The sequence below is a fragment of the Colossoma macropomum genome, unplaced genomic scaffold (assembly GCF_904425465.1).
Source record: "Colossoma macropomum unplaced genomic scaffold, Colossoma_macropomum, whole genome shotgun sequence".
In the NCBI taxonomy this organism is placed as follows: Eukaryota; Metazoa; Chordata; class Actinopteri; order Characiformes; family Serrasalmidae; genus Colossoma; species Colossoma macropomum.
The window spans coordinates 35,385,666-35,405,715 of NW_023494793.1; the positions used below are offsets into that span (position 1 = coordinate 35,385,666).

The 20,050-nt window shown below is 38.5% G+C and overlaps 1 protein-coding gene across 1 annotated transcript in view; it reads right to left on the reverse strand.

Moving 5' to 3' along the window:
• dennd2c (DENN/MADD domain containing 2C) overlaps positions 1 to 20,050 on the reverse strand; it is a 31,382-nt gene that overhangs the window by 835 nt on the left and 10,497 nt on the right. Inside the window, 18 exon segments of the mRNA XM_036579371.1 lie at positions 50 to 136; positions 1,098 to 1,340; positions 4,278 to 4,380; positions 5,440 to 5,481; positions 6,010 to 6,187; positions 6,940 to 7,088; positions 8,001 to 8,141; positions 8,786 to 8,863; positions 9,007 to 9,076; positions 9,317 to 9,366; positions 9,368 to 9,427; positions 10,376 to 10,563; positions 12,287 to 12,331; positions 13,015 to 13,093; positions 16,444 to 16,545; positions 16,547 to 16,609; positions 18,687 to 18,802; positions 19,223 to 19,347. Of these exon segments, the coding sequence (XP_036435264.1) occupies positions 50 to 136; positions 1,098 to 1,340; positions 4,278 to 4,380; positions 5,440 to 5,481; positions 6,010 to 6,187; positions 6,940 to 7,088; positions 8,001 to 8,141; positions 8,786 to 8,863; positions 9,007 to 9,076; positions 9,317 to 9,366; positions 9,368 to 9,427; positions 10,376 to 10,563; positions 12,287 to 12,331; positions 13,015 to 13,093; positions 16,444 to 16,545; positions 16,547 to 16,609; positions 18,687 to 18,802; positions 19,223 to 19,347 (1,919 nt within the window).

Consider the following 20,050-nt stretch of genomic DNA (forward strand, 5'->3'; position numbering starts at 1 on the left):
GAATACAAATGTTTTCCTTTTTTGGTAGGAGGTGAAGCGACTATCTTACCGAGTCCCTTGAGGAATTTGTTGACTCCGCTGGGTTCAGGCTCAGGACAGGACGCGAGGTATTCTGCTGCTCTGACTTCAAACAGGCCTGTTCAAAGCAGACAAACAAGACCAACGTATACATTAACACCAAACTTTCAGTGATGTTTCTGTTAAAGAGCTGGAAAATAGGAGAGGAGTGCAGGAAACTGGAGGGCCATCAAGAAGCACAGTGAAGAGGAAGTTGTGGGAACATCTAAAAATGATTGGCATATAAACACAGAATTTAACTGATGTGTACCGTCATAAAGTTGTATGTAAAAGACCCCCAAAAAAAATCCCCCGTCAAATTACGTTTTGTTCTGAAAATAATCTTCTACAGAAAGCAAACTTAAATATGTCAATTTTCTGCAAATTTTAGTGCACTATTTCCATCCATATTCTATCTAACAAGCCATAACATGCATTTTTGTACAGGGCATATATGTTTTTTTACATTTTAAACAGTTTTAAACAGTAATTGTGCATAATAATATGTGAAGTGTGATCCGTGTAGATCAGGGGTGTCCACTCTTACCCACAAAGGGACAGTGTGGCTGCAGGTTTTCATTCCAACAAAGCAGATCACCACCTGATCAGCAGTTTGAAGACTGAAACCAACTGAGTAAACAAGTGGAATCAGGTGAGCTCCAGCTTGTCCTGAGTGAAAACCTGCAGGCACACCGGCCCTTTGTGGATAAGACTGGACACCCCTGCTGTAGAGGATGTGTTTAACTTATTTTCACTTACAAAATCAACAAAACATGTGATTTGACCAGGGGTGCCCAAACTTTTGCATACGACTGTGTGCGTACATATCGAGCGTCTTACCACGGCTTCAGACGTGGCTCAGCTCATGGATCAGATTTTAGGACTGGAAGTATCTGTTTTATAACAAGTAATCTACAAAGGCATTGAACACGGCTCAGCCAATCAGATTCTAGACCTGTTTTATAATCGACCTTCCAACACAGCCTTAGACCTCCATCCATCTTCTGCATGGCCTTCTGCCTGTCCAAGTCCTCACTCACCCTTGACTCCCCCCTTGCGGAGTTCTCGGTCCTGGATGAAGCCAGCGAACATCTGCGTGTCCATGAAGAGCTGGAGGAACTGCCGCACCCCACGGGATGGATGAGACTTCCTGAACGTGTCCCTGTTGAGCTCACGGACGCCGCTCAGCCCCGTCTCGCTGATGTGCAGTGAGTAATGCCCCACCAGCTCCACGAAGAAGCGCACAAACGCCTCCGACACCAGCGCACTCAGATCACACTCTTCTGCAAGGATGGAAGGTTTTGGGAAAACATCAAGTGAAACATCAGGACAAATTAAAATCAAGCCAAAGTTAAAATGCTAAAATGGCTAAATTAAGTGGCCATAATTAATACTGTCTCAATAACTGGTGGCCACCAGCTTTTACATCATATTAAGCAGATTATGCTCTGTAATAGGTGACCAATTCATAAAGAAAAATGTCTGCAAAAACATGCACAAACAAGTTAAGCTAACTCTCCACTGGCTACAGCCCACCACTAAATCACACGTCTAGGTCTGCGTAATGTCTGTAGGAAGAATGGAAAGTCAGCTGTAAAAAAACAACTGTGCGACTAATATTATGTTCACTTTTGGCAAACAGCATGATAACTGTTATAAATTTAACTTCAGAGGAAGCCAGAGTTGCTGTTCAACAATAACTGTTTATTCCCTTTAATAAAGGCATTCAAAGCCTCCTACTAGGTATTCTGACTATTTTAAGTTATCCATTATGAATAACAAGTGTTATAATAAGAAACGTTGCTGTAAGTGTTTGTTTACAGTATCTTAGTTTGTTTTTATATCTTCTATTGTAGTTTGATTCTGAAACTTGTGAAGCATGGCTGCTTTAGTGTGGAACTACTGCCACTGAAACTGTCTGTGCGTGGGCATAAAACATTGAGATGACACATTAAGAGAGTTCAACTAATTTGTGTAGAGGTGGGCAACAATGCATGAATATCACAATATGCACTAATAGTGTCAGATTTGAAAAAGCCCATCAGAAACTCAGTGTGCAATGATTTACACATACTGTAACACACTAAATCCAATAGAATAGGCCTATTACAGTCTTTTTTAAGAAACATGCAGTTGGTCGGTGTACTTTAAGTACTGACAATATCCAGTAAAGCATGTTGCTTATCACAATAACAAAATTTATCCTGATAACAACAAAAAAATGGTCATACTGCCCTCCTCTGAATGTGTGTGGTCATATGTGAGCATACCAAGTATTTTACAACAGCTTTGAACACAGTTCAGCTCACAGATGAGAATTTAGGAGATGTTAGGATTTTATGGAAAGTATCTGACAAGGGCCTTAAACATGGCTTTGCCACTTGTTTTTTAAGTTTCACAAATACAGTTTATAAGGCGAAAGCTTCAGTATTGTTAAGTGAGTTTACATCTCTCAGAAGATGTGACATCTTAAGTATACTCGAAAAGGACTCTGTGTATATTTCAACAAAGCTAGAAGCTCACTTTGTTGAGTGAACCAGTCGCAGTCAGGGGAGGCCTTAGAATAAACGATGTGTCGTTTTGGCCAAAAAGATGTCATTTTGTGCCAAAACGCTATTTTCATTTGAAGTATAATGCCGGCTTTAGGGATGCAACAATTGTGATACTTTTTATTTTTCATGTAAATACAATATATGGACAAAAGTATCTGGACACACCTCTTAATCTTTGAATTCAGTTTCATACAGTCTCATTGCCACAGGTGTATAAAATCAAGCACCTAGTCATGCAGTCTGCCTTTACAAACATTAGTGAAAGAATGGGTCGTTGTAAAGAGCTCACTGAATTTGAGTGTGGTGCTGTAATAGGATGCCATCACTGCAACAAGTCAGTTCGTGAAATTTCTTCCCTCCTAGATGTTCCACGATCAACTGAGTGGTATTTTTAAAAAGTGGAAGCGTTTAGGAACAACAGTGACTCAGCCACGAAGTGTCAGACCATGTAAAGTTACAGAGCGGGTCATCGAGTGTTGAGGCACATAGTGCATAAAAGTCACCAACGCTCTGCTGACTCAGTAACTGCAGAGCTCCAAACCTGCTCTGACATTAACATCAGCACAGAAACTGTACACCAGGAGCTTCATGGCATGAGTTTCCATGGCCGAGCAGCCGCACGCAAGCCTTACATCACCAAGCATAAGGCCAAGTGTCGGATGGAGTGGTGTAAAGTCCTTAGTTCCAGTAAAGGGAAATCTTAATGCTTCAACAGACCAAGACATTTTGGACATTTGTATGCTTCCAACTTTGTGGGGACAGTTTGGGGAAGACCCTTTTCTGTTCCAGCATGACTGAGCCCCAGTGACCAAAGCAAGGTCCATGAAGTCATGGTTGGGTGAGTTTGGTGTGGAAGAACCTGATTGGCCCACACAGAGCCCAACCCCCATCAAACACCTTTAGGATGAACAAGAACAGAGACTGTGTCAAACAGTGTCTGATGAAACGCTCTTCTGGATGAATGGACAAAAATTCCCACACACTCTCCAAAATCTTGTAAAAACCTTCCCAGAAGGTGGAAGCTGTTGTAGTTGCAAAGAGGGTACCAACCCCATATTAATGCGTATGGATTTAGAATGGGATGTCATAAAAGCTCCTGTGGGTGTAATGTGTAGGTGTCCTAAAACTTTTGTCCATGTAGTGTATCTGCAGTGAAATGAATAAAATGCAGACATTTTTGCATACAGGCCCTGGGTCATCCACACAAAAGTGCTTCATCAAATACTGTCTAGAAATATCTGTCATATGTAAATATTTGATACATGCTGGTATTATTTGTCTTATGAAAGCAAATATCTGCTTTCTTGGAATCACTGTGCATCCTCAGTGTGTACTGTTTTCCTCCTGCCGGTCAATTTCATCATCTTCACTGGCTTTGAGCATGGAAGAAAACACTAATCAGGGCAGCTGTTATTTATTACAGTCTGGATTTATCTCCCTTCAGGGAGATGCTTAATAATCTGAAAAATTATCAGCCACCAGGCCAACTGAAATGTAGCCAGTGGAGACGTGGCAAAAGCCTATGAAAGAAAAACTGTTGAGTCAGTCAATGCAAAGAGACAGTGGACCACACCCTTAAAACACAAAGGTCCGCCAGTATCAGGTAGAAGCTGTATTTTCATCTGTTTATGAGCCACATGTTTGTGCGAACATGGAATCTCTACTGACCTCCTCTCCTGTCATCATGCTCCAGCATCTCCTCTCGATTCTCCAGGACCTCTTGCAGAGCTGCTTGGAGTTTACTGGGAAGGATACAGTCCTCATCTCCCAGCTAGAAGGCAGGCACAAAAGAAGAATAGTAAAAAAAAGTTAATAATGTGTAAATAGGGATAATCTAGGAAAATAAACAGATTCTACTGTCAATACAGAATGTACTATAGGTTACTATATCCAATTATACTGCCATGAGCACCAATACTGCACCAATGAGCACCAATACTGCAATATAATATGTTAAATGTAGCAATACTCTGACATCATTAGACGAGTTTATTCAGTTCAGCCTACTTGGAAACAAAGAAATCTTAATTTTTTTTTTTGCATTTTTTCCTTTATAACATGCACTTATAACATTTGTGTTGTTCGTGTGGCAAAAACAGTCTAATTCATTTTACTTGACCATTTTCTAACCTTCCTAAACTTTTTTGTTCCTGTTCCTTTAAGACTTGAGCTCTGAGCTCCGTTTTGATTGGCTGGCCTTTACTGCGGCTCAATCAAGCAGCAGCCCAGACTGAAACACTCCTTATAACGTCAGCGTGGATGTTTGGGGCTAAACTGCTATAGGCTGAATAAGCGTATATATGTAAATATGTTGTTTTCTGTGACATTACAAAAAATGATGAATTCACAGGCTGTTTTTGCGGTTTTCCCAAATATGAGTCATCTGAACTGTGGAGTGAAGGGTATGTTTTAAAAGTGAAACAATCTGTACACACTACATCTAACTCTTATTTAAAAAAAAAAAAAAGGAGAAAATTTTGGTTTGTCATGATATTGGCCTTTTAATCCATCCCAAAATGTTGTTTGGCTAAATACAAATTATTAACCAACTAATTATCTTTTCCTTTATCTTACCTTTAATGTAATATTATTGTACTCTATTTTTATTCCTTTTTTAACTTCATTTTATTGTAAAGCACCTTTTAGCTGCTACACGCATGACAAGTGCTCTATAAATAAAGTTATTATTATTATTATTGTCATTATCATTATTAACACACAGGTCGCAACATGAACCTCAACACACCCCTCAAACATGAAAGCCACACATTTCCAAGGTAATCAAATACATGCCTGTCTATTTAATGAAAGGCCAAACCACAACACCCACCTGAACAACAAACTTGTCTGCGCACAGGTCCACAATGAGCACCTGAAACGAGTTTAAAAAAAAAGTGATCATTTTTAAAGTGAGATTTTACTGTCAATCATGTTTCAACCTTTAGCACCACAATCCAAAGTAAATGAATTTTAAAACCACCAGAAGCTTGACAGAAGAAAATGAACATGCATGAATTCTATACCTGCTGAATTAATGAAAAACTGCGTGCAATGCAAGACAGCAGATAACAAAACAACTACAAAGCTTCCCAGTATCGTTAAACATGAAAGCTGTCTGACTGGCGACTCATGTCTATTAAATACGAAGTTTATTAACATCACTGTAAGGTTATCATTCAATTATTTCATTAAAAAGCAGAATTCAAAGCATTCCCAAGCATTACTGAATTAAAATACCTTGACCGCAATCGGAATTAGCATCTAATCAAATCTAAACCGCAGAGCCTCGGGTTTTCCCCTACTTCTCGCTTTGTAATGACTCAACATCTTTAATGACTCAGTAAGTAAACTTCAGGTCAAGTGACTCTTCCTGCGGACCCGGTGGGTCAGAGCGACTTACTTCTTCAATAGGTAAATCCAGCAGCTGAGGCAGTGACGGAGACAGCGCCCCCATGACGAAGGGTGTGGGAGAGCAGCTAATGTCCAGCATGCTGGCGGGCAGAACGGGCACGAAGGTGTGCTGCCAGGTGAACGGATAGAGCAGTGCAAGAGCTGAATGTGCACAGCGGGACAAAGTGCTAAAAGAGAAGAGAAAAACAAACACAGATGTGCTGTTACTATGAAATCGTTTCTAGACAATAAAAAAACGAAGAATGACTGAGCACAAGAGAACTGAATCATTGTGGCAGATAATTCATTTATAATGTTCTATATCGCTGCTGTCAGAAGAAAACCTTGTCTCTCCATTTCTGACGTTTTTCAGTTTTTGTCATAATTTGAAAATGCCTGTTGCCCTTTACATTGTCTGTAAATTTTATGAAGCATGGACCAAAAGAAACGGCCCAAAATGACTTGGAAAAAAGTCTAGTTCCATTGATTTACATTAAAAGTATAGTAGGTTGTTTCCTTTTCCTGTTAAGTTGTCATTTTGGAGAAACGAGGTTTTCTTCTGACAACAGCGATATACAAACTAAATATGCACTGAGGACAAAATTTACATTTCTGAATAGACTTTCACAGCAAAACATTCTGTGCTATTTCCTACATCAGATGTTATCTGTTTTGGTTCTGGAGGGCCACAATCCAGAACAGTTTAGTGACAAAACACACCTCATTCAACTCATCAACGATTACCAGGTTGGCCTGTTAGAGGAGGAAAATCACCAAACTCCACTGGACTCCAGCCCTCTAGGACTGGAAATTAAAGGCCCCTGGCCTCTATCACTGTAAATATTCATATGCCTGGGCAGTAATTCATCAATATGCAATATGTGACATTTAGCGACTGCGTCAGCATTGACCTGTTTGTCTGCTATAATATGAACGATACCTTAGTTTATCTGCAATGAAGATGACTCTCCTCTCCAGCAGCAGAGACGCAAAGACCTGCAGCAGCCTGCTAACACTCAAACACTGCAGCAGACTCTCAAAATCGACGTGCTCCAGTCGTGAGTCCACTGGCCGACACAGAGTCAGCTCCTGCACACACAAAGACATGAATCTTACTCTAAATGGCTGGTTTATTTATCTACTTCTTTAGTCTTTTCTTTTCTATTTGTGTGAAGCACCTAATGCACCTGACTTTTAACTCATCCATCCACTTATATTTAGCGGGATGAATATTCTCCACAAGGGGGAGCTATTAGCATGCAAGTAGCTTTGTGTGTATCACTGAAAGAGAGGAAACCCACACTACCAGGATTTCACATATAAGTAGACAAAACTTGCATGCATAAGAAGTAAAATACCTAAAACCATACTAAAAATACCACACATAGGTATGTGGTCTGTTGAAAAAAACTAATGATTTTCTATTTCTATTAATTATTCAATTAATTAATTGATTAATATTTAAGTATGTGGCTCAGCCGGGGGAGGGGCCGACGCATACTGACTGGGAAACCCAACGTGAGCTCAGAGACACACACACACACACACATATATAAACACCAGCGTGAGTGAACCAATCTGCTTTATTTACTTGTCTCAGTGAAGCAAAACCAAAACTTAAGAGAAAGAATTTGTATTTTTTTTAAAGGCGTCTGTGCTCCTCCTCTGATTCAGCACAGCTGTGCACGATCAGAGGAGGAGCACGCGACATGTGGCGGGAAAAGGCGGTGGCTCTGCTTCTCCACCACCACAATTAATCAACAAATCAAAACATTATGCCTTGTCCACATCCTTTCTCCCCATCACAGAGTAATCATTCAAACATTTTTTATAGTGCAACAAAACATTAGGATGCTTATTGTAGTATACCCCATTTGTAACAACGACTGTGTGCATTATATCAACATCGTAGATCATTACAGGGCACCTCTGCTGTTGTAGCTATAAAATTAAGTGCAATGTTAAAATGTCGTGTTTTCATTGTCAACGACACAAACATACCTCATTGCCAGAACCAGGCAGGAAGCTTTTGACAGTGATTGTGCGTCCCGGGGCTGGAAACGGTGCCTCCATGACACTTCGCATAAATGGGTGAACCAATGCTGGAGCAATTTCTCTTCTCCTCTCCACCTCCTCCAAGATCTACACACACACATACACATTTCAACACCAACTGTTGTCTAATCAGTACATGATATCACACAGAGGACTGTTAAAAGTTTAATGAAGTATACCATATTGATATTTTCCCAAGAAAATTGCATTATTGCGCATTTGTTAGTAAATATTTAAAGCTATCACTGCATTGATTCAACAGAAAAGACAGACCCACTCTAAAAGCAATGTTATCTGCTCAGTTCACAGTGATGATACCTGCTCAGTTCACACCTGCTCATTTTTTCTGAATTGTGACATATTTCCAAGTAAAACACAGCATCAAGGAGGGCCTCTGAACTAGCTGAGCATTGTCACTCTATCGGTGACGTAATTAAAAATTAGAAGAAGTTTTAGAGGTGGAAAAAAGTCATTATATTTTGATTAAAGATGGAAAAACAATACTTCTGTCTTTTTAATTATATACAATATGATGAATTGTCCTTAATATATCCAGGACATGAACAGTCAAGAGACAAAATTGATCAAAAGATCAATTTTGATTTTAGGTTGTCTTTAGTCACACATTAACGCCTTGGAGATACATTAAGGCCTACAGTTAGCTACTGAGTAAGTCATCTGCTTAATTACAGAGAAGCAGGCCTGAGTGAAAGACTGGAATTCCCCCTGACCTTTGCAAACAAATTGAAACAACCCAGTCTGCTGATGATGCAGTGGACTTCAGGCAGTCTCTTCCCCTTTCCACAGGGCTGAAAAACACAGTGGTCAAAAAAACATCAAACATCAAAGCAAACGTGACTCAACAGCACAACAGAAAACTCAAAGAGAAGCCATAAACATTACGATACATGCATTTTCCACTGAATCAACACAGTGGCCGCTTCCAACTCACCAAGATTTTGCGACAGTAACCAAACCAACGGCTCCCGTCTTCACCCGTCAGGACGAATGAAAAGGTTTCACTGCGGATGAGGAAAGAAAACTGTTCAAAGTCAAATCAAAGCAAATGTTGGAATGGTTAAGCATGGTTTTGGGGGTGAACAAACAGGTTAAATACCAGGAACCACATAAAGAGAGAATAAGTCTGGGACTGGTCATTGCAAGCCGTGTAGTTTTAAGCCAATTCTGACTCAGGTACTAAGAAAAACACATGAAGAATGACTCAGTTTGGAGCAGTGAGTCATGTAATGGTGCAGTATAACCTGTTAGCATCTGCAGACGGCCTCCAGTCCTGAGCATCAGGGAAGCAGAAAACTGGGAATGGCCTTCAGTCGATCCTCAGCCTCACGAGACAACCGAGTGGACTTCTCAAACTACAGAAAGGGCACATCAAAAAGTATAATTAAGAGTTCAAATTCAATCAAAACAACAACATTGGACAGTGCTGATAAACCATTCTAGAGAAACTCACCAAGGCAGAACTGTCCACAGTGGTGGTGATAGGAACCAGACGTCTGAAGAGTTTAATGCCTCTAAAAGTTCTCGACAGTTCACATATAAATACTCATAAGAAATCTGAATAGTATATAAAATGTCTATATTTGTGTTGTGGACATTGTGACCACTGGTTCCCATCAACACCACTGTAAAGAAATCCTAGTCTGTAAGTTTCTATACAACAAACCATTTCACATCAAACTACTCTGAATGACTTTGTTTACATTTCACTGAATGAACTATGAAAGAATTCTGAAAATTTGGTGGAATTCCACTTTAATAAAGTAAATGAACCCATGTTTATTGACTACTGCTACTTTATGCTAAAAGAAGGTCAGACAAACCAGACAGAGCCGGTTTTGACTGTTTTGTTCTGCTTTGCTTCACCTAACTTTGCTTCCCCTAACACAAGGGAAGGGAACCCCACATAAGTTTGTAAATGATAACAGGACAAGCTAAATTTTCAGAGAGAAAATTTACTATTAATCTAGTTTGTATGCATTTAAACTATTTAGATGTTTTAAATAGCAAATGACATCACATCAACTAAGTATCATCGCTGTTCAAAGAAAAACTCTCCATCTCCAATATAGTAACTTTACAGAAGAGAGCAAAATGTTCTTAACTTTTAATGTAAGTCAGTGGAAAGAGTTTTTTTTTTCTAAGCAGTTTTGGGGCATTTCTAGTGGTCCATTCATCATGAAATGGAGATACATGTTGTTCTTTGGTCAGCGACGATATGTATAATATATTGCCCAGCATTACCTAACAGGGTGCACAATGAACAGTGTTCGTTAATGAACACAAAAGCTCTGGCTCTCTACCTTGGTGGGGAACTGCTGCGTGACCTCTGGGTAATACGTGTTCCCAGGGGAACGTTTTCTCAGCGACACTACCACAAACAGCTGAAAGAGTTGTTCCTGCTGCAGCTGGATTAGGTCCCTCTCCAGGGTGCGATACCCTGGTCTCCTCTTCAAAGTAGACTGTACATATACCAGTCGCTGAGAGCCACCTAAATCAGATCAAAATCAATCAAATCACCTTTATTGTCACAACACATTTACACAGGTGTGAAGGTGAGTGAAAATCTTAGGTGCGTAGCCCCTTTGTAGAACTTAAATACACACAAAAAAAGAAAAAAAAAAATATGTACACATTAGACTCTAAATATATACACATATACACAGCATACACATTTATATACATCATTATTGCACTATTATGCACAGTAATATAATTATGAAATAAAAGCTATGATATGCACAGTTTTACACATTTCCACGTACGCAAAGCAGAGGAAAAGACCAAAATGGGTTCAGTACCCCAGCCCTAATAATAAGAGCAATAATAATTATGTGTTATCTTACATCTTACATTTAATGGCAGTCTACATTTGTGGATTACTGTGGCCATTAGTGGCCTCAGTCTCGGTTCCGGGGGACCACTGTCTGCACAAGTATTTAAATCTTGACCTCTGGTCTTCTGTCTTTATTTTTTTGGGATATTACCATCATTGGTATTTTGACATTAGATGTTTTCACATATCATATAAGTTTCATCTTAAAGGGCCCATATCCTACATTTTTCTTGCTTTTTATTTCTTTGAAATCATAGAATTAGTTTTTACTGAGCTTTTAAGACTGCTGTATGTAAACGAGCTCCGTTCTGATTTGCTGCCCTGTATTTCACTCAAAACGCAATCCAGGTTGAAACACTCCTTATAACTTCAGTGTGAACTGGCGGTAGCTAAACTGCTGTAGGCTGAATAGGTGGATATGTGTAAATATGTTGGTTTTATGAGCTAAAAGAAACAGTGAATTTAAAACAGGCTGTTTTTTGCAGATTACTGTGGAGCGAGTGGTATGTTTTGAAACTAAAACAATGTTTACAAACTCCATCATCTTTTTATTAATAAAAGTGAAGCAAACTCAGTTTTCCACTATACGGGCACTTTAGAAAAATATTTCAACAGACCCCCTTTAAAACCTGGTCTTTCATCAGCAGTCTTGAAAACTGGGTCAAATTAAATGGTCTGTTGATTTTCTAAATGGAAATAAATTACCACATTATCTACAGAGGACACACAAACATGGTATTATTCTGTACATTTCAGTGCACAATTACTATTCATTTGCTGTGTTTAACTTATTGGAAAAAAAATAGAAGAAAATATAAAAAATGTGCCACAACTTTTGCACAAGCCACATTTTGTGTTTTTCCCCCAGTGTTAACGTTAAATTCATCAAACATACAGTAATTGTGCATTAACATGCGCAGAAGTGTGTCTCTGTATTCCACTTAGAAAATCAACAAAACACATGATTTAACCAGGGGTGCCCAAACTTTCACATACGACTGTAGTGAAAGGATTTCAATCTGAATAATCACAGATGCATTTGACTAGAGTGTATATGCAGTGTGGTTAAATGAATAGATGTAAATAGGGTCTTATTTCTGGTGTGTGTGTGTAAATATATGTATATATATATATATATATATATATATATATATATATATATATATATATACACACACACACACACACACACACACAAGTAATTGTTATATAATTGATAAACTATTTAACACGATCACAAGGACATAGTGTTGAGTAAATTGATGAAGGACTCTCTACTTAGCCAGTCAGTTCAGTTGTTCTAAAGCTGGGAAAATGTTAACTTGTGCAATGCAGGTGTATTTAATATTTCACATTCGGAAAAGAAGCTGAAACAGACCTTTAGTGCTCTCCTCTGGATCACTCTCTGTTCCACTCAGCTCATCTACCATACAGAAAACAATGAGATTGAGAGAAAGAGACAGAGAGAGACAGACAAAGAGAGACAACATGTTGTAGTTCCAAAAAACTGCAATTCCTGCAAATAACCGGATCTTTGCAACGACCAAAAAACAGGGTGATTCAAAATTCATTCATCTGATTTCAAAGAGCCGTATTTTTTATAACTGAAAGAGGGGGTCATAGAATTTCTGACTGTCACCGGAACATGGCTCCCTTCAGTCTGTGAGGAGACGGAGACCCCTGAGCAGAAAGCGTTTTGCGTTCTGCACTTCAATAAGAGTGAATCAGTCATAACTGTGCAACATGATTTCCGTCGGCAGTGAACCTCCAACAGCTCAGAGCGTTCGTCGTTGGTTCCACAACACTGGATGATCTTCGAAATCGCACTGAAAGAGCCGTGAGTGCAGTGACACCCGACGTGCTCAATCAAGTATGGGATGAATTTGACTATGGCGTTGATTTTGTCCGTACAAGGTTCATACTGAGCACTTGTAAAATTACACAATAAACTTTATGCTCACTTAAACCACTTCGTTTACTGCATTGTTCTGTAATGATTTACAAATGAAATAAATCATTTTGAAATCGAATGAATCTTTCTGAATCACCCTGTATTTTACATGACCAAATTAATGTCAGTAGTGAAGGCTTTGAACATGCTGATACCTCTGCTGGTACTCGTCTGACTTTTCACTCTCTTCCTCCCTCTCTTAGCCTGGAAGATCTCTTGGATCCTGCTCACATACTGCACAACAAACAAACAAACAAACACTGAGCACAGAGGACGGTTTGATCACAACTGCTGCTGAGGGGCTGACCTACACATTGTGTGATGAAAGAATTATAAAGACAGAAAGACAATGTGGAACCGCCTGCGTCATTAAGGGTGTCTCTTTTCATGAGTCAGACAAATGAATTTTTCTTTTCTGGCAGAACGGAAACAAGTTAGTCAAGATTTGTAACCATGGTAACCATGCCGCCCAACCCACATTAGACTGCAGACAGTATGACAGCTCCGTTTTTAAGGAACGGAAAGAAACAGCCTGCTGTTCGTCTTCTGATAAAACAAACAGGGCCCTTTCAGTGATAATGCTGAATAATTACATTAAACAGTTATAATAAGTTTTAATATCAGTTATATAACACCAGTAAAGGGCTAATTGTTTAAAGGAGAGTAATTCTGCAAAGTGTAGTATTTTCTTCTGCTTCAAGCACAAATGATTAAAGGGCCCATATCATGGAGAGATAAATTTTGGTCATTTAGAAATGAGAATATTTCAAAAAGTTTTAAAATGTACCACTCACTCTCCAGGCATGCAGTCCAGCCTGTTCTGAGCTGTGATGTAACAAACAACACATTTACATACAGTCGTATGCCAAAGTTTGAACATGTTTTGCTGATTTTCTAAGTGAAAAAATGAACACATCCTCTACAGAGAACACAATTAAATATGACACTTTTCTGCAACTTTTAGTGCACAATTCCTGTTTATTTGCTGAGTTTAACATTTTGGAAAAAATGAAACCTGAAACATAAAATGTGCTATAACTTTTGCACAGGCCAAATTGGATGTTTTTCTTCAACACGTTAAATTCAGAAATTTTAGCTATTGTGCATTAAAATGTGCAGAACTTATTCTCTCTTAGAAAACCAACAAAACATGGAATTTGACCAGGGGAGCCAAAACATTTGCTTACATCACCACATCTGTGCAAAACAGCTTGTTTAATCCTTAGGGATGAAGTGAGTTTAGAAAATGGTCTTGTAAAAACAAATGACAAATGATGAATGTTTTTGGTATTCGAACCCACACAAACATCGTAAATGGACCTCTGGAGAAAAAAATACAACAAAAACACAGTATATGGTCGTTTTAAAGCTAACAGCTAATGACAAAAATCCATCATGAGATAAACCAAATGTAACAGAGCAGATTAGCACTAAACTGTGAGACACCGTGGCCCCCAGTGTGCTGCGGCCACACGTCAGACCTACATCACATTTAGGTAATAAACCCTAGGACAGGTTTTCCGTTCGTTACCTGGTAGTTTTCTGCATGTCAGATGTGGATGTTTAGACAGGCTTTTTGACATGAGATCATTTACTAAAACGAACCTCTGTTCGTGAATGTGGTTAGAATTCGTACATTCATGTGCTTTTTGTGCTGTTAAGGCTTCAAAGAACATCAGATATCAGACGAGTGAGGGAGAACTTACTGACTTCCTGTTGAAATGAAGCCTAAAAGTCAAGCTAGAAGTAAGTTAAAAAGATTCTCTCACTAGCATTAGCATTACTTTAACATGTGACATGTAGCACAGAGGCTCTTTTCACCATTTCCTTCCTCAACTCATCACTTTGCAAACAGCTGAATGGTGGCAGCCAGCACCTTTTTGGGATTCTATTCCTTTTCTTTCACTCTGTTCTCTTTTACACTTTTCAAGGTTAATCAAACAACCTATATATTATCGAGGAAAGTGTTTAGTGTTATGTTTAATAACACTAATTAATTGTTCTTTGGAGAATAATAAATCAATCTTCCTCACTTAGGATGCTAAAAAAAGGCTCAAGTGTGCTTAGGTTTAACTGACTGGGCTGGAAATGACTCAAGTGTAACTTCTAATTTTTATCAACTCTGGAGGTTCCCTCACCTTGGAGTTTAAATGCTAGCACTGTTATCTCATGGACTGACTGACTCCTTACAGGTGGTGATGCTCCTCACTTAGAGTGTAGAGTAATACTGTCCATTTTACTTTTTATCTTTCTTGATTTGCACACTTGAGCACTTTGTCTTTATTTTTCCATTACGTTCTTTTTGTTTTTATTTATGTAAAGCACATCGAATTGCCTTTGAGCATTTCTTTTAAGTGCTATTTAAAAAACTAGCCTTGGTTTTTACACTCATTATCTGTAAATGTAAAAAAAAAAACATACCTTTTTGGAATTTTGGGTGTAGCTGCTGAAAAAGCAATTACAAAGAAATGACTTAAGCCAGATACCCCATCCCCAGAGGACTGGTATGATATTATCTATGAAATCTTTGTAATGGAAAGAATCACCTTCTCCATAAGGCGCCAGGAAGCTAAATCTGAGGAAAATTGGGAGAACTGGAAAATGTATGTTATCCCCAAATGCCCCTCTTTTGTTTGAATTTGTTTATTTTCAATTTTTCATTTAGCCAGGTTAGTTTTCTCTATCTCGAATCAGCACCCCAGGTTCTATCTTTGAGCTCACATTAAATAAGGCGAAAAGATGAATCGCTTCATAAGAATAACTAATAACAGACGTCATTGTAAACTGATGTCATAGCATTAAGTGATTCTAAATAAAGAAAAAGGCCAAAAATAATTATATAAATAAATAAAAAACTAGCCTTGCCTTGGGAAGCTCCCTCCATTATAACCTCAACAATTATTTCTAGTAAACAGTTCAAGATAACCTTGAACTGTATACTAGAAACAAAACCATCTTTACATTTGATGGTATCTCCTAGACGACTCCCAGAGCTAACATGATCAAGAGAAAAAGAATTAGACTGGGTAACTCTTACCTCCCCACTTAGCTCTGTCAAATCACGGAAACTGCTTTCTTCCATTAGCTTCATACGTGTGTTTTGTTTAATAAAACGCAGTGACAGATTTAAACCGCCTTAACATGAATACATCTACTGCTCAAGACCGACTGTCTGTATACAGGCCTACGAGGCCAAGTATAGCTTGGTTAGTCAGCAGTGGTCAGCATGTGGCACATGGCACGAGTGATAATGCTCAGTGTCTCAAACGCTCCATAAAGGGCATTTCCTGTCTCCTCCATCCATCTTCTCACCACTTCCCCTCACCCTTTTCCTCAGAAATTACATTCCCACTCACATGGCTTTTTTTTTCCTTTTCCTCTTCTGACTTCATCTGATTGTGTCGTTCTACAGTTTTACGTCACAGGACGAACTTTTCACAGCTTTCTGAATTGGTGTAAACATGCATTAACATGCAGGGCACACTCCTCTGGTGTACTCAAGCACAGAGATAATATTATGTAACAACTAGCATATCAGGATTTTTGAGTGCACTCATTTGTGTATGTGTATCTGTGCTGTTCACCTGAGGCTGGCGCTGAGCTCTGTAGGCAGTAGCATGTTTTGCTGCTGATGGTCTAGGCGTGCTAGTCTTAGACGTTTGGGATGATGTCACCGGCTGCCTGAAAGTCTCGCGCTTCCTCATGCGATCTGTCAACGTTGGGCCGTAACGTGAGTGGCTTAGGGGGCAGCTACAGCCACAAAATCAAGCCAAAAAGTAAAAAAGAAGAAGTGAAAAAGATGAAATTGTTCAGCACAAATATCAGTATTAATATGAATTACTCAGTTGTACAGTAAGGCTGTAAATCCATCTTAAACATAGATTACACCCACACTTTAGTGCTGGAGAAAAGTTTCTCTATTGAAAACCCATTGTAGTTCTGGACTAGGCTTAAACTAGGCTTTGGGAAACCAGGGCATAGCCAGTTTGAGCTCCAGAGCTTGAGGCCGTCACAACTGATTAGCGATGCACCGTGATGAAAGTTCTTGAAGGAAACTCAAATTAAGGAAACACTGGGCTGAAATCAAAAACCAAAAAAGCTGACAATAAATAAAAACAGTTAAAAAAAACAAAAAAAAACATACGATAATTATTACAGTATGTAGGTTGCAGTATGTGTCACTCAAACACCTGACAGCTGGTCATCCAAAGCGATAAAGTTCATTATTTTCTTGTTATACTTTGTACCTTAGCTCTGTTGTTTGTGAAACTCTTTTGTCATTTCACAAACTGTGGTTACTGATGGCACCAAAAGCTAACAGGTACTTCCTGTTCTGTATTGCTGTATTCTGTATCAATCGGAATGTTGTGGTATTGTGGTATCAAACCAGCAGTGAAGAAGCTCTCTGTACTCTATCATAATACTAGGCATGAAAAGAGATCACAAACTGCTTGTCTAATGTCCCTCATAGAAACTGTAGAACAGGTCCACACAGCATCTCAGATGGTTTGAATGCTTCTGCACTAGGGATGTGCATGAGTAGTCAAGCACTCTGTTAAACTTTCAATGTGTCAGTATTCAAATACTGAAATCACTGTTTGGGTTCTTGTTCCAACTGAGCAAATACAGAGACTAATAATTCAATGAAATGCCACGTTCCTGTTTTAACAGGACCGTAAAATATAAGTTACTTTTTTAATAATAAAACGTTGTAAAATGCCTTCCTCTGTTTGCTGCTTAAGTTTTGGCCCATTTTCAGGCGGATGAAATTTGGGTGTATCCATAATATTGATCATGTTAATAATGTATTAATGCATAGTGGGGCTGCACAATAAATAATGTTTATCACTGTTGCGATACAAGTTTTCATGTAGGGACGAGTTACTTAACCATTAGGCTAAATGGCTGATTACAGAACACCCATCAGCCCAAAAATTCCTCTATTCTGAACTATAAGCTGTAAAAACACATCAAACATTAGAGAAGTTCTCACATCTAGTACTATGTTTTAAATGTGCGAGGCAGTAGCAGCTACAATCACAACAAACAGATTTAATAAGAAAAAACAAATAAATAAATATTTATTCATTCTTGCATGCCTATATAAAAATAAATATATATTTATTTATTTTTGTAGCCTTTACGGAAAAGTTTTTCTCAGCCTTTCTTTGGAAAAAAAAATGTGCTTGCAGTTCTTTAGTTTGTAGCTGTCAGTATTTCATTTCTTTTTATTTTGCAAAATACTGAATTGTGCTTTTGTAATTTTGTATTTTAAATATTTGCTTAAAGGAGAGTTAGTTAGATTTCTGCTTACACATCCAAATAATAAAGCGTCTGTACTTGCATCACATCCAGTCAGAGGCTATTTTAATAATAAATTATCAGTTCTCATGTCATCGTGATATCTGACAGCTTTATCAAACATCCCATTTTAAGTCAATACAGCCCTAAAGTGTGATCTAATGATTAAAAACAGACAAAACAAACAATAAAAATAGGCTTAATTACACAATAACAAATCATGCACAGTCTTTCAAAGATTCCACACAAAACTGGGAGGACAGACTATAAATATTATCTAATAAAATAAAACTATGTGGTAAAAGATGCATTTAAATGAGCCTGTCCATCAGGCTCCAGGAGAGAATCCAAAACATGCATTATTTTCATGCGGACTGACATTTAATCACTGCCAATTCACCAAGCTGAGTTTTAATCAATGATGTTTTAACTGGATAATTGAGTGTTAAATCAAGTGTGACAACTGGTAACAGCCCTACTCCATATGTGGGTCTTTTTACTGATTAACTAGAGATGTGAAAACTACCTTTGGGGTGTGTGGAGAAGGTCTTTGTGTAACAGTCCAGTTTCGAGACCGCATGATGGGCAGACACGTAGGAGACAGTTTGATGTCCTCATAAGGGTTTTCCCTCGGCACATGTGCTAGATATGAAATAGACGAGAAGTAACGGTCATGGGACACACTGACGTGTTACAGTGAGCACAGCACATGTTTTAAAAGCACAAAGGTCATATATCATTGAGTGATCTAGAAACTGACTGAAAGAGATCTACAGTCTGGCTACGTAAGACAGGCGGCCAAACCTGATTTTATTTTTCTTGTTTGCACTGCAAATTTGATCATACTTTAAATTCCTTGGGACAGTGTCTGATCCTGTGTGTTCCAGTCTGAGCAGCATTACTACAAGCTGTGTGTTTAGAGACTGCTTAGCTGCAGCCATTTAGGACCCCTATCTTCCAAAAAGCTGTCATTTCTGACTGGGTTTCACCATCATAGCTTTTTAACTACACATGTGTTTTGGCTTTCTCTGATTGGAGTCAGTGAGTTCAAGTCAGACTCACAGATGATGTCTTCATAGATGCTGTCCTCAGACCGGGCATGGTACAGCCCAGAACGGCGAGCCTCCGTCACTCTAGACCCCTGCTGAACCGCCAACCGAACCACGTCCTCAAACTCGAATGACTTCCTGTGGAGGGAGACAGTAGGCGGTGTTGGTAGGAGTCACTCTTTCATACAGTCAAACCACATTTGATCTCCCAACAACTGGTTTGCATTTCCCGTGTCTCAAAGCTGTCGTGATTACACAATTAAACTTGACTGCTCAATTATAAATGGCTAGTACAAGGCGGTACAAATTCAATATCGCAATATTTTTCTAATATATCCTATCCTATTATAAAGCTATCAGATGATGTTTTTGATAAGGATTCAAAAAGTTAATCTTTCTTCTTATCTTTAAATCTTATCTTTCTTCTTATCTTCTGCTATAGCTCATTTTGATTGGACTGCTTTGTTCTGCCCTCTTCTCTTAAATCTGCACCAAAGAGAAACACATTATACAAAAGAAAACCTACAATTTGTTTAATTTTAATTATTCTTAATATTTGAAATTGATATTTGAAGATAATCTGCAGCATCCAAACAAACAAAACTAACAGACGGTGCAGGTCCTTGGTACTATGTGTCAGGTGAATAAAGTAAAATTAAAAAACTAAAAACAAACCATAACAGGGACAATGCTATTTTATGAGCATTACATCATGGATATAAATGTTCTTAAATGTGATATATTTTGCTGAACAGATTCATAAAACCAAACGGTAAATCAATATCATGGTATACTGGTGTATGTGTGGATATATATATATATATATATATATATATATATA